Genomic DNA, 15,020 nt, shown 5'->3' on the forward strand with positions numbered 1-15,020 from the left:
GTCCCACAGGGATTGGTTCTTGGCCCTGTGCTATTTAATATTTTTACTGATGACCTGGAGGGAAACCTAAAATAATCACTAATAAAGGTTGCAGATGACACACAAATTGACAAAAGAAGCTAGGCCACTGATTCAGAGTGATTTGGATTGCTTGATAAATTGAACTCAGATACATACTTTGCATTTTAATTCAGTTAAGTGTAAAGGAACAAAGGCCATCCTTACAGAATGGGAGACTCTATTTTGGGAATTGATTGCTGTAAAAAAGTTTAGTGGGATGGGGGTGTCATGGTGGATAACCAGCTGAACATGAGCTCCCAGTGTGGTGCTGCTGCCAAACCAGACAATGCGGTACTGGGCGGCATAAACAGAGGAATCTGGAACAGGAATAAAAAGGTAACTTTACCCCTGTGTTTGGCATGGCTGTAAAACCATGCCCACAATTCAAGAAGGATGTTGATAAATTGGAGAGAATGCAGAGAAGAGCCATGAGAATGGTTAAAGGGTTGGAGAATCTGCCTTACAATGACATTCAAAGAGCTTGAGCTTAATCTATTTAGGTCAGCAAAAAGAAGGTTCAAGGATGACTTATTACAGTCTGTCAGTATGTACATGGGAAGCACACATTTGCTAATGAATGCTTTAGTCCAGCAGAGAAAGGTATAACATGTTCCAACAACTGGCATTTGAAGATAGATAAATTTAGGCTGGAGATAAGATGAAAATTGTCATCAGTGAGAGAAAATAACCAGTGGAGACATTCACTTGGATTTTTGGTGAGGTTCCCTCACTGACCATTTTAAATCAAGATTGGCTATTTTGCTGAAAGATATAGTCTAGGAATGATTTTGGGAAAGTTCTGTGGCCTATATTATACAGAAGGCCACACTAGATTATCACCTTGGTCCCTTCTGGCCGTGAGCTATGAATCTATCTAGTGAACAGGTTTAATTCAAACTGGAGTGTACATTATTCCTCTTTTCTTGACTTTCCCCTGTGGTGTTCTTCACATCCAACAGTTACTTACTCAGTGCCACATTGTATATAGAAGAGGAGATGGTCTCTGCCACAAGGGACCCTGCAGTCCAACCACCTGACCAATTGACTTCATGGGGAGCAGGGCATAAATAAAACACAGGGAATAAGCAGGTGCGTACCCCACTGAAATTGATGGACATTGCATATGCTTAACCCATTTCTGAATTCAGCTCATCTAGTTCTGGGCAAACACTGTCTCTGACATACCAGAGAAAGCACAGTGCCTGCAAATCATAGTTTCATTCAGTAGGTTTTAAATAAGTTGTTTTTAAGGATATGTGAACAAAGTCAGATGGATATCATGCATCCCCTGAAAGCCTTGCAACAGAGGTTTTGGAGGTGGATTTTAGAGGTGGTGGTAGACCCTATGGCTGAATAAATAATCAGACATTTTAAGATCTGTCGGCTTCCTTGTGTCTTTCCCCTTCTCGTCTGCCTACATTGCTTTTAAAGATGTTCTCCTAACTGACCAGTGACAAGCATGAGGTGAGGGGATAGCCAGGGCACTGACACTTTGGTTGTACAAGGGACTGTAGAGCATAAAAGATGACAGTCACTTATCTAACCCCTCTGCTAGTGCCAGAAGACAGTGCCGCATGAGATTATTGTATGTTGGGGAGTGTGGGGGTGATGGAGTCAAGCCAGCAGATTGGAGGTGCGGGGGCTCAGAGCAGAGGACAGGATGTGGGGCTGCCGGAGTCAGGGTTGGGGGTGAGGAAGGGCTCGGGGAGGATGGGGATGCAGATGATGCAGTAGTCAGGGCTGGGGAGTTTGCAGGGTCCAGGAGTCAGGACAGGAAGCTGGGAGTGTGGAAGGCTCAGGATAGGGGGCTGCAGTGTATGTAGGGGTGAGTGTGTCGGGGGAAGGCTACCATTTCAGGAGGGTGGAGAGGCTGCAGCCACACACATCAGGACACTGCTGTTCTTCTTCCCATTCCCCTGACAATGAGGTAGTGAGGAGCAAGTGCCCAGTATGTGTCACTGGCTCCTTTTCCCACCCCGCAGCAGCTGGCAGGGAGAGGCATGCAGCAAGCTGTGCACTTTCCCCGTGCTCATAGTCAGGGGAAGGGGAAGAAGAGTAGCAGAACTGCTGGTACATGTGGCTGCAGCCCCCTCACCATCCTCCCAAAATGTCGCATGGGGCAGGGGGGTTGAGGGGATGGGGCTATCCCAGAATGTGTGGGAAACACCCCCAGTCAGCCTTTTTCACCTGCCCGGCTGCCTGCTGCTTAGCCCAGCAGCCTGCAGGAAGCCATGCCAGGAGCAGCTGCACCTCCTCTTACAGTCAAATGTCCCAGTCTGCAATCTCCTTCCTGCGGCAGTGAAGCGCAGTAGGCCATACCCGCTTACTTCACCTCTGGCATAGACCATGGGAAATTCTACCTCAAGGGGTCTGACTGGCTGCTGCTTCATGTCTCTTGCCCTGAGTAAGCACAAGGAGCATCCCAGGAAGTGTCTGAGCAGAAGTGTGGCTCTCCTATAGCTGCCAACACCATTCCTACTCTTGAACTTTTGGCTTTGATTTTAGCTTTATTTGGATTTCACCTCTTTACCTGGAGCCTGAGACCTGACTCAGCCTCTGCTGTTGCTATTGAAGCTTGCCTTACATGGACTATGAACTCCCCCACTACTCTCAGGCCTGGTCTACATTAGAAAAATACGTTAATTTCAAATACGCAGTTCTAGCTATGGCAATGCATAGCTAGAATCAACTTATCTGAAATCAACTTACCTGGTGGTCCTCATCGAGGAAGGCCGACATCAACTGCCCTTACTACTCGTGATTGGTTTGACTGCCAACCCTGGTCAATTTCGCGTGTCCCTACCAGACTTGCAAAATTGAACCCTAGAAGATGGACCCTTAGCAGGTTGATCTGCCAGGTAATGTAGACGTGGCCTCAGCCTCAGCTTTGACCCCATTCTGACCATTGATCCTGGCTGACCTTATCAAGATCTTGACACACCCTGACATATTTGAACACTGTTATCAGATACTCTCCTTCTCATGCTGGTCTTCTTTTCTGAAGACTGAACATGGCCAGTTTTTCAAATGGTTTCTTTTAGGTCAGTCCCTAAACCTTTTATCATTTTTGTTGCTGTCATCTGGACTTCTAATTTATTCTCATCTTTTCTACTTTCCAGGGTAGTTTTGAAATCTAATCCTGGCATCCAAAATGCTTGCAATCTCTCACAGCTTCATGCTACTTGCAAATTTTATAAGCATGCTTCCCACTCCATTACAAGACCCAGGACTGCCCCCTGTTGGACGCCACTAGAGACATGTTCCCAGTTTCATACCTAGCCATTGGTTACTAGTCTGAGTGTGTGGTTTTCCATCCATTTTTGCACCCATTCTGTAGCTAATTCATTCTTTTCTGTAGTTGATTTATGAGATTGAGGTGTGGAAACGTGCCCAAAGCTGTTTTAAAATGGACATATGTCATTTTTAACGTATTATTTCTACAGCTTCATCCCTATCCATTAGGCCAGTAGCCTTGTGAAAGAAGGAAATGAGATTGGTTTGTCCTGATCCTGACAAATCCATGCTGGCTATTCTCTACAACCCTATTATGCTGTAGGTACTTACAAACTGTTTGTTTAATTATTTGTTCCAGGGTCTTTCCAGGTTTCAAAATGAGGCTGATTGGTTTATAATTCCCCAGTTGTCTTCATTCTCCCTTTTAAAGATAGGTACTATGTTTGCCCTTCACTGGTCCTCTGGGCCCTGACCTGTTCTCAATGAGCTCTCAAAAATTGTTTCAGCTAGTTCCCCGACATACCCTGGGATGCATTGTATCAGGCACTGCCAATATGAATACATCTAATGCATCTAAATATTCTTTCACCATTCTTTCTCTATTTTGGCTTGTGTTTCTTCCTCCATGTTGTTAATATTAATTGGGTTGATTATCTGGTCACCATTAAGCTTTGTAGTGAAGACTGAAGCAAAACAAGCATTAAAAGCCTCCACTTTCTTGATATCATCAGTCGTTAGATTTCTTCCCTTGTGAACTAAAATACTTACACATCCGTTTGTCTTTCTCTTCTTCCTAATGAATTTTAAAAACCTCTTCTTATTGTCTTTTTCATCACCTGGGAGATGTGATTCATTATTTTGGCCTTAGTTTCTTTACTTACAGTCCCAAATTTCCTTAGTCAGATCCAGCTCTTTCCCATAGGTTTCTCAAGGTCACAATGCCCTCGTATGCTGCTGTTTGACATTCTTTCTGCCTCTGAGTCATTCTGTCAGTTCCTTGTCTGTCCGGTTCCCTCTCATTCCGCCTTAGCCATTTTTACACTAACAAATGCACACAAACTTGATCGGAACAATACCCAGTTGAACCCTCCACCCATATGGTGCTAGTTTCTGTGAAGAGTCTACTGCACCTTGTTTTAGGTGCAGCCCCCTTAACTGTCTCTTCCAGATATCTTAAATAAAGAGTGTGCTCACACACGAGTTCCAGAGAGAATGTACCTCACTACATAACAAGGTTTAACACCGTGCATAACACTACCATAGTTTCCAAGAGGTTAATGAAACCAATACTTTGTCAGACTAGACGTGGTCCCTTTTGGCTTTCACATCAATGACAACTAAGCTAATTTCAGGTAATCTGAGATGAAGCAAATGGATGGAGGTTATGTATGGAATCTGCTCTGCTCAAACTGGTGATTTTTAGATTGCTCCCTAATAAAAGACAGTCATCTTTGCAAAAACCACTGCTCATAATTCTGTACAACATACGTAATACAGGCTTGGTTGAGATGAGACTTGAGAGTATACCTCCCCTGGAGAATAAATCACATCTCATTCTTGGGCCCCTCTGGATGATGGCTGAGGTCATTGCAAAAGGCACAACAGAATGCACTAAACAGATTTTATAAAGAAAACTTAATAGAATTTTATTTCTTGTGGACTAGGCACTACCCATTACAGACATAGCTGAGATGACTTCATGATAGAGGGCAGTTGAATCAACAAGACTTATTCTTTCTTTTCTATATGTCTCTTTTCCCATTTCATAAATTCACATTTTTAACAAGAGAAAGGAAGCAGATATTATTAAGAACAACATTTTATGCCATATGGATCTTCTCTGGTACATTGCTTTCTTCAATAGGCCAGTTTCAGCCCTTTTTTTTTTTTAAATATTGGTTTCTTTTACAGCAGTGTGAATTCATTTGGAATCTATGGCAAACAATTAAGTAACTGAAAAAATAGAATGCTTGTAATTGAGATAATCAAGCTATTTGAAACCCACCCTGCTAGTAATAATATTCATACATTTTTAAGATGTATATTAATTAAACGCAGTGTAACACATTCAATTACATTTAGGCTGCTGTTGTAAAAACAGGAGAACTGTGACAGTAAGAGGAGCTGTTTTTAAAATATAAAACTGTCAGTTGCTTTGAAACAATCATTGTCCCTTTTAAGGTGCAGGTGTTGATGGGCCACTTAAACCCGCTTCCAAGTGGCTCACAATGTTGTAGCTGAATTAGAGAGTCTAAGGACAAAGAATAGGCCTACTGCAACTGAAACTGATGACACATGAAGCAATACATTGGTGATTTGTGAAAGCCAGAGTTTCTCCTAAGAGGGGTGAAGGAACTTCTTTCTTCATTTCTGGGGCTAAAAGGAGCTTTGCTTTCAGTTCTTCCATAGCCTTTGGCTTTAGTAACCCAAAATTCAGTGATCTGGGACTGTTCAGACTGTGTTTTCTTGAAGCAAGGGCTTAACCCAGTTTGACTGTTGATTAATTGGTCTCTTGGAAGCCTACAGAGATGCTGTCCAACATGCCTCTGTTACAGAGTCAAATGCTAATCAAATTCAGGTCAGACTCCACTTTCCCTCTATTTCAACACATTCTAGCTGCTTCAGTATGGGTTCATTTTCTCGAGTTCATTGGAAAAACATTTGGCTTCTGTCATAAATTGGATCATTTGTGATTTCTTAGACTGCAGTTGGGTGTAAATGACACAAGCAGACTCTCTCCACTCAGTTCAGGGCTCAGTCACATTTGTAGCTCTTCCTAGCATCTCTAGGAGTCAGGCCACCCAAAAGATTGTGGGAAGCAGTGGGCTTTTCACCCTCTCACACCCACTGGCTAGCAGTGTTGCCCACCACAAAGAGAAAAGGGCTTTACCTTAGAGCTCTTGGACGAGCTGTACCAATATCCCTGAACAGTTGGGCTGCACTCCATTTTCAGCTCAGAAACTACATAGCTTGGATCCTTAACAGCATGAGGTGGGATTGTCAGAGGAGACCAAATGATCTTAGGCATCCAATAGTCCCTTTTTGCATATACCAGACCTTACCAGGTTTGATTTAAGATTGATTCTGCAGGGTCACAAATACATTCTTCCATATACATTGGCACATGAGCTTGAGGAAATCATTACAGAAATGAACAAATACTATAATGTCTCCATTTGTTTATTTTTCCCAATGTTTAAAAAATCATCTTTTACAGAACAGTGCTCTTTCTCGTGGCAGATGTGCCTATACATCAGCATCATGCTTTCTGATAATAGTTTACATGTTGAGAGAGAGGTGAAGAGGCGAACTGTACATTGACACTGTCAGGGTTTTTTTAATTTGACATTTATACAAAAAATAGTATTTTGATTAGCAGCTTGACTGGCAACCCCACAAAACCCTAAGTAAGACTTTGAAAGAATTCACTTTTACAGACGCTTACAGTAGATAAAACAATATATACAATTTTGACAAATAAATACATAAATACAGCCATTCATATATAATGATACACCTAAAGTTCAGTTGCTATCAACAAGCTTCTCTAATTCATTACTTCCTTCATTTATAAATTGCCCTTGTCTTCTATAATTTTTTAAATCTTCACGACGAAGCAATATCTGCATTGAATCTAAATATTAGGAAAGATGTAAAATGAATCTTGTGTATTCCCTAGTCATCTGACAAGAAAAGCTGCAGTGGAAATGTCCTCCAAAAGAGACATGTTTACCCCCACAGCTTCTTGGTACCATGTGCTTTGTTCATCTACAATTCTTTCAAAACCGAATATGACTTTATTCATATTTTGATTAAAGTGATTTAAAAATCCAGCACTCTGTTATCTGGCCTGTTCTTAATGAAACAAAATGACCTTTAATGCAAATATTTGTTTTGATTAAAGGAGGCCCAATGCAAACATTGCTCATTGATGTTTAAGATTTTGCAGTCCAAAGCAAATACTTCTGGATCAGAGGGACAATATGCTGGTTTTATGACTGCACATATCCCTTTCCAGATGTGGTTTTCATATGCCATTTTTTGAGCAATGTGAAAATGCTAAACCCATACCATGGTTGTAAAAAGCTAGTGATGTCCAATATCAGAAAATTAATAAAAATAGAAAATTAGTTCAGGTTTTATTTCACCTGACATACAAAAGTCTTGTACATTCAAAAATTAGGGCACACATGCTTAAGGCTCTTAAAGCACTGGACAAACTTAATGCCTAACCCAGCTCCATGCATAACAGAACGCTACATTGCAAGCAGACTCTACACAAACATACAGCTGACTACAGAAGAAAATGTCTTCAAACTATATGTATGAATTCCATGATGAATATTTACATATCTGTCAAAAGACTGTTTATTTATAAACACCAGCAAATAGTATTTTCAAGATGTATTTGCCAATCTTTAATGCAATTTTTAGGCGGTCTGAGGCAGTTTGCTCATAAAGGAGGGAATTCAAGGCCCCAGTGTAAGCCGTGTGATGATGGGAATAGGAGCAACGCTTGTGGGTTAGAGAGGGGCCACCTTTCTGCTAGCCACACAGGTTCAGCAGAGCAGAAATGGCTGGAGATAGGGCCACAAATTTATGAGTTTGTGGATGCAGTGTGCGGGGGTAATGCTGATGCTATTTCAGCTTATTGGCTGGAACAGTTACAGTAAGCGTCCATGGAGCGACTGTGCTGCAGTCTGAGGTTTACCCATGAGCTGGGCATGAATTCCATCTTTCAACTGCCATTTACTTACCTACACATTGTGAAGGATGAAATTTCATGTTAGTGTGTGTGTGTGTGTGTGTGTGTGTGTGTGTGTGTGTGTGTGTGTGTGCGCATGTGTGTGGCTGGAAGAGCTGCTTTAGCAAGGACTAAGTCAGCTAGGAGGCTGACAAGATTTCATTACATCATTATACATACTGATTTCATGATATCTTGATTTCATTAGAGTAAATTCCAATGTTCTTAGCCAACATTTCCAGATTTTTCCAAGGATATGCACGCTACTGTAGTAATAAATTAGCCATAACTATTGGACTAATTACTGAATAGCTTCTAACTCTGAACTAAAGCTCCATACCCACTGTTTTCACTTCCTGCACTATGTAGTGTGGTTTAAAGACCAGATCTTCCTCACCTTATGTTTGCAAGCATTTCTTTTGAAATCAGTAATGCTGCTCTCGTGAATAGGGTTAGCAGGACTTATCACTAGAATGTAAGGTCCTTCATGGAGGAGCCTTCATTTACTTACTTATAAAGTGCTATGTACACCTATAGCATAATATTAACAACAGATAGTACTGAAGATAAAATTACTTTACAGATTTCACTTAATCAATGAATCAGTAATTTCATATAGCTTTCCCATAGACATCCTGAATGACGCATGGATTTACCAGTCTTCACCACTTACGTGATGCTGGACATCGATGTTGGCTGAATAATCCATATCTATAACTCTAATGATGAATTTTACCTCTTTTAGCTTGCAAACTGTGAACAGGCAGGAATATTCTTGAATTATTTTTACTGAAATTATTTTCTGAATATTTTCAGCAAGTAATTCTTTGGCTGTACTGTGAATCCAGTTGTCTGAAATTTTTCGGACAACATCCTTTTCATAAAGATGATCAGTTTTCACAAATTATTTCCCTTTGTGAAAAAAGTCAGTTGTTAAATTTGTTTTTATGAAAATGGATGTGCCACTAATTTTTTTAGAGAAATATGTCAAATGTATCATCAAATGATTATAGGAACGTTCACTTGCTTAACATTGCTTTTCAGAACATGAACATTTTAGATAACCATTTTGAAAACTGACAAGTATTTTTCAAAGAACACATCAAAACAAAAACAAAATAAGGTTTTGATTTTTCCCAGAAATTGACTTTTTTTTACTATTTGCAATTGTGAATATTAATATTTGAAATTTGAGTTGTTTTTTGGGCATTTAGGTCCCAAATGAATGCAGTGAATCATTTTGAGTGAAAATAGTCATGCTTACTAGGTGAAAATTCAATTTATATGAATATAATATTTCTTTAAATCTGTTCCAGTGAACATCTTGCAAGAATACTAATAGAAAGCAGGCTAGTGTGAAGGTAGTGAATGCATAAGCTTTTAATGTTTTAAACAGAAAATATTTTTCTTTAATCTCTCTCCACTAGTATATATAAAGTTTGGAGAGATGTGCTTCTGGGATGTTTTGGCCACTCATTATATGCACAGACCTGAGAGACAGGAGTAGAGAAGAGCCAGGATAAGGTAGCTGGTTGTACAGTTGAAGAGGCCAGGGAAAGAAAGGGAATCCTAAAGGGGATAATTTAAGTAGTCCCATGTTCCGTAGTCTGAAGACTAAATTCTGCCCTGGGATCTGTGTGCCCAACTCCCAGGCCCTGATTCAGAAAAGCACTTAAGAATGTACTTAACTTTTAAGAATGTTCTTGAGTCCCATTGGCTTCAGTCCCATACTTAAAGTTAAGCATGTGCTTAAGGGCTGTCCTGAGTTGAGATGCTTTCCTGAATTGGGCCTCAGTGACTCCTTGTTTAGTAATGACTTCACTGAGAGCTCCACATGTGAAACAAAGACTATGTACATATTGGTTCTAAATATTCTTGATTTTGCTTGAGGAGCTATTCTTCCCTTAAGAGATTTATATAGCTGCTGTTGTAGTTTGCTTTTGTTGCCCAAGAAAGAATTGACTGAACATTTTCTATTTATTTATTTTCGTGTGGTCCAAATTCTCCTCTGCTACACTGGCATGAATCTTGAGTAATTATGTTTTCTGCAATGGGTGCATTGCAGCAAAAAGCAGAATTTAGTACTTAGAAAGCAAAATGCTTTTAGTACCATATGTTCTGTTTTAATTTTAATGATATAGTGTGTGATGGGGAGACTGTAAACTTATTTCTACTTAGTAACACAGTAGGAAAGGATTATTTTATTGATACTTTTCCATTATTCAATAAAATTATAGTGTCTGCCTTAGCAAATATGTAATTTATCAAAATGCTGTTGGTGATAATACGGTGTCTAGTTCACTAATACTTCACCAAAATAGTAGGGATAGATATGAACTAACTAGTTATAATTAGATATGCTGCGCTTACTTTTAAAAGAAAAATGTTTTACCATTATCCTGAGTGCAGGTCTGACTTTATTTTTATTTTTATTGCATATGTTTTCTTTGTCTTATATTTTATGCACTAATTATGTTTCATTGTAAGATTACATGAAAATAGGACTCTTTTAGTCTGAGGCAATTATATTGTTTTATTAAATAATTCATATAAATGCCACCTTGTGGAGGCAAGTATTTTATCTGGGGAGAGGTAATTTTTTTTCTAAGGTCTAAAATATTTTGATTTTCAATCTTTTATTCACAGTTGTTTAAATTCTGCCTTTCTGCCACTTATAAACTGTTTTTGAATTGCACATGCTGTACAGTAAAATGCACGTGCCGGTATAGGTGTATGAAATCAGTGTAAAGGTAGAACTCAAGCTGTTCACCACGCACTTGTTATAGTGTTTCTATTTGTGTGTATATTTATGAATGGAGCTCTAAAAAGAGACACTTACAGCCTGTGAGAATGAGATAAAGGCGTCAACATGAGTCTTCATTTCTTAGGGCCAGGCTCTCATCTCAGATGCACGGGCATGAATTGTTATGCTTTTCTGGTTAGCTACTACTGTTCTGACACACACAGGTATGAGAGCTGATTTTTTATTAAATGCCATGATAGGGAGCAAGGATTCTGAGATTTGAGCCTGGCCTCTGTAAGTTGTGTAATATCTTTATGAATAGAGCCTGAAGTGTGCAAACCAGAAGTCAAGAAAAGAATGAAAAATCTGTTATTAAAACCTTCTTCAAAGTTAATTTGCCTAGAAATCATCTGATTCCTTTCTGACCAAGTTAAAAAAAGGTATTTACAGCTGTAAAAATCTTAACATCTGAGATGCTTCTTGCTTGACATGTCATTCCAAATTCTGTGCATTTCTTCTGGTGTTATCTGATGCACTGTGATCACTCTGCGGTACCTACACAAGCTGTAGGCCATCTTCCAGTGATTGAAGCCACTGTTCTGGAAAGGGTGAATGCCAAGCTTCCGAAGACAGAGTCCCACATACACATCTTCAAGATGAAGAAGTCTGGTATGGAGGGAGGTTTTATAAATCAGTTCTGCTACATCTGCTGAAAAAATGTAGCCAGTACCTGAACAGAATGGTGGATAATTGCTATCAGGGTACAAATCTCTGGGCATGTACCATTTACTGCGGACATCCCTTATTGGTCCTCCATTGATGACGTAACCAGTAAAGTACCTTCTCCTTGGCTTGGTGTTGGGTTTGAGCAGTTTGTAAATCAGGTTGTCCATATTGACAAAAATATCACTGTCTGTCTTCATAACATACTTTGCTTTTGAACAAAATGTGGCCACCCACCGCATACCCATTAATGTTTTAAGAGTAAGGTTATGATAAGAGTCAATGAAGTCCTCCACAATAATATCATGAAAAATTTGACTTTCTTGCTCTACCATCTGATTCAGTACAGGATCTGCATTCTTCCCAAGAAGGAAGAGAGTGGCAATTTTAATGCCTTTAAAGTTGTTTTCATCTCCCCAAGTCTCTCGAATAGCTTGTCTTGCATCAAATTCCTTGTGAGTCGTGCTGATCAGAATGACTAGGAAAGGGATGTTCTTCTCACACTTATTGGGCTCATTAATGAGGAACTCAAATGAATGTGGATTTATAGGTCGAGTTCTTATGTTGCCAAAGGAGACATTTTTCCTGGCTATGGATATAGTATTAAAGTGTCTGTGGCCAGTGTAGGAAGAAGTAGGACGAGTAATGCTTAAATACCAAAGAGCACTTGCCCAGCAAACTACTGTCAGGACATACAAACATGAGACCTTTGAAGCCATTGTTTCTGTAGCTCCTCTATTCAGTATAGTGAATAAATAGCCTTCTTACCGTTAGCATCTCTGTGTTCCACAAAGGCAACATATTAACAAACCTTAAAGTTCGATATAGAAAAATAACTGTGTAATTGTTCATGGATCTCAGATGGAGGATATTAATCCTGAATATACTTTGTTTTTTTCTTTCTTTGTGTAGTAACAGCTTCTATTTCTTGAAATGTTCACGTGTCTCTGAAAAATATGAGAGAGATTTCCATTGCTATGTCATATATTCTTGAGGACAATTATAAGAGTTATCCTTTTGCTGAATTTTATTTCATTAAGTACTTTGATACAATATGCTGTAGTGGAATAGATCCTTTTAGGAAGAACACATTTACTATTTTATTTATATTGCATACAGAGAGATTTTATTAATTAATCTTACATCCAATTGTGAAGAATATAACTGTGATTTGCCTCATCACTAACATTTAAAAGAGATGCATCTTGGAATTCATCTCCTTCTTTTGGACTGCCACAATTTAGCATAAAATTTTAAGATAAGTTCTCAAGCACTTTACAATAAAATAAAAGAATATAAATGAATGAACAAAATAGTTAAATATAAATCCTAAATTAATATTTGCTTACAGTCTCCTTTAATACACACATGAGTCTTCCAGGACAGAGTTTGCAAAGTATGGCTACAAACCTGGTTTTAATACAAATTGTACTAATATGTGCCTGGTAACAATAAAATTAAAGTAAGCTGGTTTGGACTGTGATTCGTGTTCCTAAGCACAGTAACCAAAATAGACAAGAATGTGTTGTAAAACAACCCCTTGTAAATATGCATTGTGTTATCCATGTGAAGATCTGAATATAAATGTAGTCGAGGCAACAGTAGGAAGATATGATTATAGTTCTTTTCTAACTAAAACACTGCAGTAGTTTCCTGCAGCACTGCTCTAACTAATGCTGTGTCTCACCTATAGTAAATATGTCCCCTTGTGTGCTAATGGCAACTGAATTTTGAAAACGAAAAACTGAGACACCATTGTGGTAAAAGTTTTTGAAAGGTTGCAAAAGGATGCATGTTAAAGAAAAAAAGAAGTCGTGGAGTTGCTAATGTCTGTTACTGACTCAGGTATTTGCACATTTGTTTTTCCCGCAACATGGGCTATCCTACAATTCCAAGTGCATGTAGATTACAGGCACCACGCAAATAGCTACATGCCACAGGGAGGCAGGCTGCGTCCACACTTGTCACTAGGATATGCAGCTACATGCCACTGGCAAAGACTCCAGCAGCAGAGACCTGCAGGAGCCTTTCCCTGCTGCTGCAGCTTTTCTTTGCTGTGTATAGCTACACCTATCTGTACACACTGCCTGCCTGTGGTGTGTAGCTACTTGTGTACAGTCCTCCCACTGCCAGCGTCTCTCACTGCAATGGAGAAAGACTCTGGCAGTTCTGAGGCAGAGGGAGACTAAACTGCTTAAAAAGAGCAGTGCAGCTACGGTGTATACAGAGCTGCATAGGTGCCAAGGCCCCTCAAGATGCTAGGAAAAGTGCCATGGCCCAGTGGAGGAAGGCAGTAGAGGACTTATGCCTCTGGGCCACAGGCAGGAACACACTTCTCAGAACTGGAAGGGACCTGGGGAAGGTTATTGTGCCCATTCCCCTGCCCTCATGGTAGGGTCAAGAGCCATCCCATTTTTTTTCTTTGTCTATTTGCCCTAGATGACCCCTTCACAGATTGAACTCACAACCCTAGGTTTAGTTGGCCAATGCTCAAACCACTGAGCTGTACCTCCCCTCAACTCTGGGGGCTTTGGCAGTTGGGCTCCTATTTCTATGGGGGTGTGGATGACAAGGGGTGGCAAGGCTCTGGCCCACTCTGCATGGCAGGTCTGAGGGGTGGAACACCACTGCCACCTCTCAGCTTGCCTTAACAGGCCCCCCACCTGTCTGGAGCTGTGTGCCGGTGGATTCTCCACGAGGGCTTTATTGTGCCTAGAGCCGCCTGAGCAGTTCTGAGTGGCTGCATACACAGTCAAAGGGGGCTGGGCGCTGAGGAGCAGCTGCAGCCTTCTGCATCAGGTGCAGATAGGGGAATGCCATGTGTAATTGCTCCATGGCACCACCAGTCAGGGGAGCTACCCACACTAGCCAACTCCAGCTTCCTACATAGGGCATGGCCAGAAAGCAGGGCCTAGAGGTGCTGGGAGAGAGGTGGAAGAGGCAGGAAAATACTTCCCCAGGCCTGCCCCACCCTGGATAAGGGATTGGAGTGTGGTGGGGTAACACCCAGAGGTTCAAGGTTAACCTCTACATCAGGGTTTCAGCCTCCCACCATTATCTGCTTCAGCCCCATGGAAGGTGCTGGAGCCCCACACCACTGCCCACTTCAACCCATGGGGTGGGGTCAAGCACCAGGGTTCAGAGCTGGGGCATTGAAAAGACTCAGGATCCCCAGGAGAGCACAGTCTCCTAGTGGAGAACTGCAGCCCTAGGGCTCAGGCTTGCATGGCACTCTTCATTACTCTGCTAGTCTAAATGCTTCACAACCTACACTGCTAGGTATGCTCTTGCCAACTGGGTGTGCGGTGTCTGCACCACCATAAATGTAGATGTTTTGAATGAATGTCTCATGGAAAACTGAATAAGTGCTGTTGACTTTCATTTGGAGCAAAACAACAGCTGTAATAGGGTCTGTGCTCATTGAGGTGCCCAGAAAGAAGGTTCTGGGAAAACCAGGCTTATGTGCTATTGAATTCAAACTCTGCCCTCTGATTCCCAGGCTTTAGGTAAACTGGA

At 40.6% G+C, this 15,020-nt stretch overlaps 1 protein-coding gene across 4 annotated transcripts in view; it reads right to left on the bottom strand.

The window, feature by feature from the left end:
* The window catches only part of B3GALT1 (beta-1,3-galactosyltransferase 1), a 325,957-nt gene that overhangs the window by 8,890 nt on the left and 302,047 nt on the right, over nt 1-15,020 (bottom strand). For 3 of the 4 annotated variants that reach the window (XM_075001803.1, XM_075001804.1, XM_075001805.1), the window contains one exon: nt 4,963-12,451. The exons of the other annotated variant lie outside the window; for it this stretch is intronic. In XM_075001803.1, the coding sequence (XP_074857904.1) occupies nt 11,243-12,223 (981 nt within the window). In that variant the 5' untranslated portion in view covers nt 12,224-12,451 and the 3' untranslated portion in view covers nt 4,963-11,242. Of the gene's footprint in view, nt 1-4,962; nt 12,452-15,020 lie in introns of those variants that run through there. 4 annotated transcript variants of the gene reach the window in all.

Source organism: Carettochelys insculpta, chromosome 8 (assembly GCF_033958435.1).
Source record: "Carettochelys insculpta isolate YL-2023 chromosome 8, ASM3395843v1, whole genome shotgun sequence".
Classification (NCBI taxonomy): Eukaryota; Metazoa; Chordata; order Testudines; family Carettochelyidae; genus Carettochelys; species Carettochelys insculpta.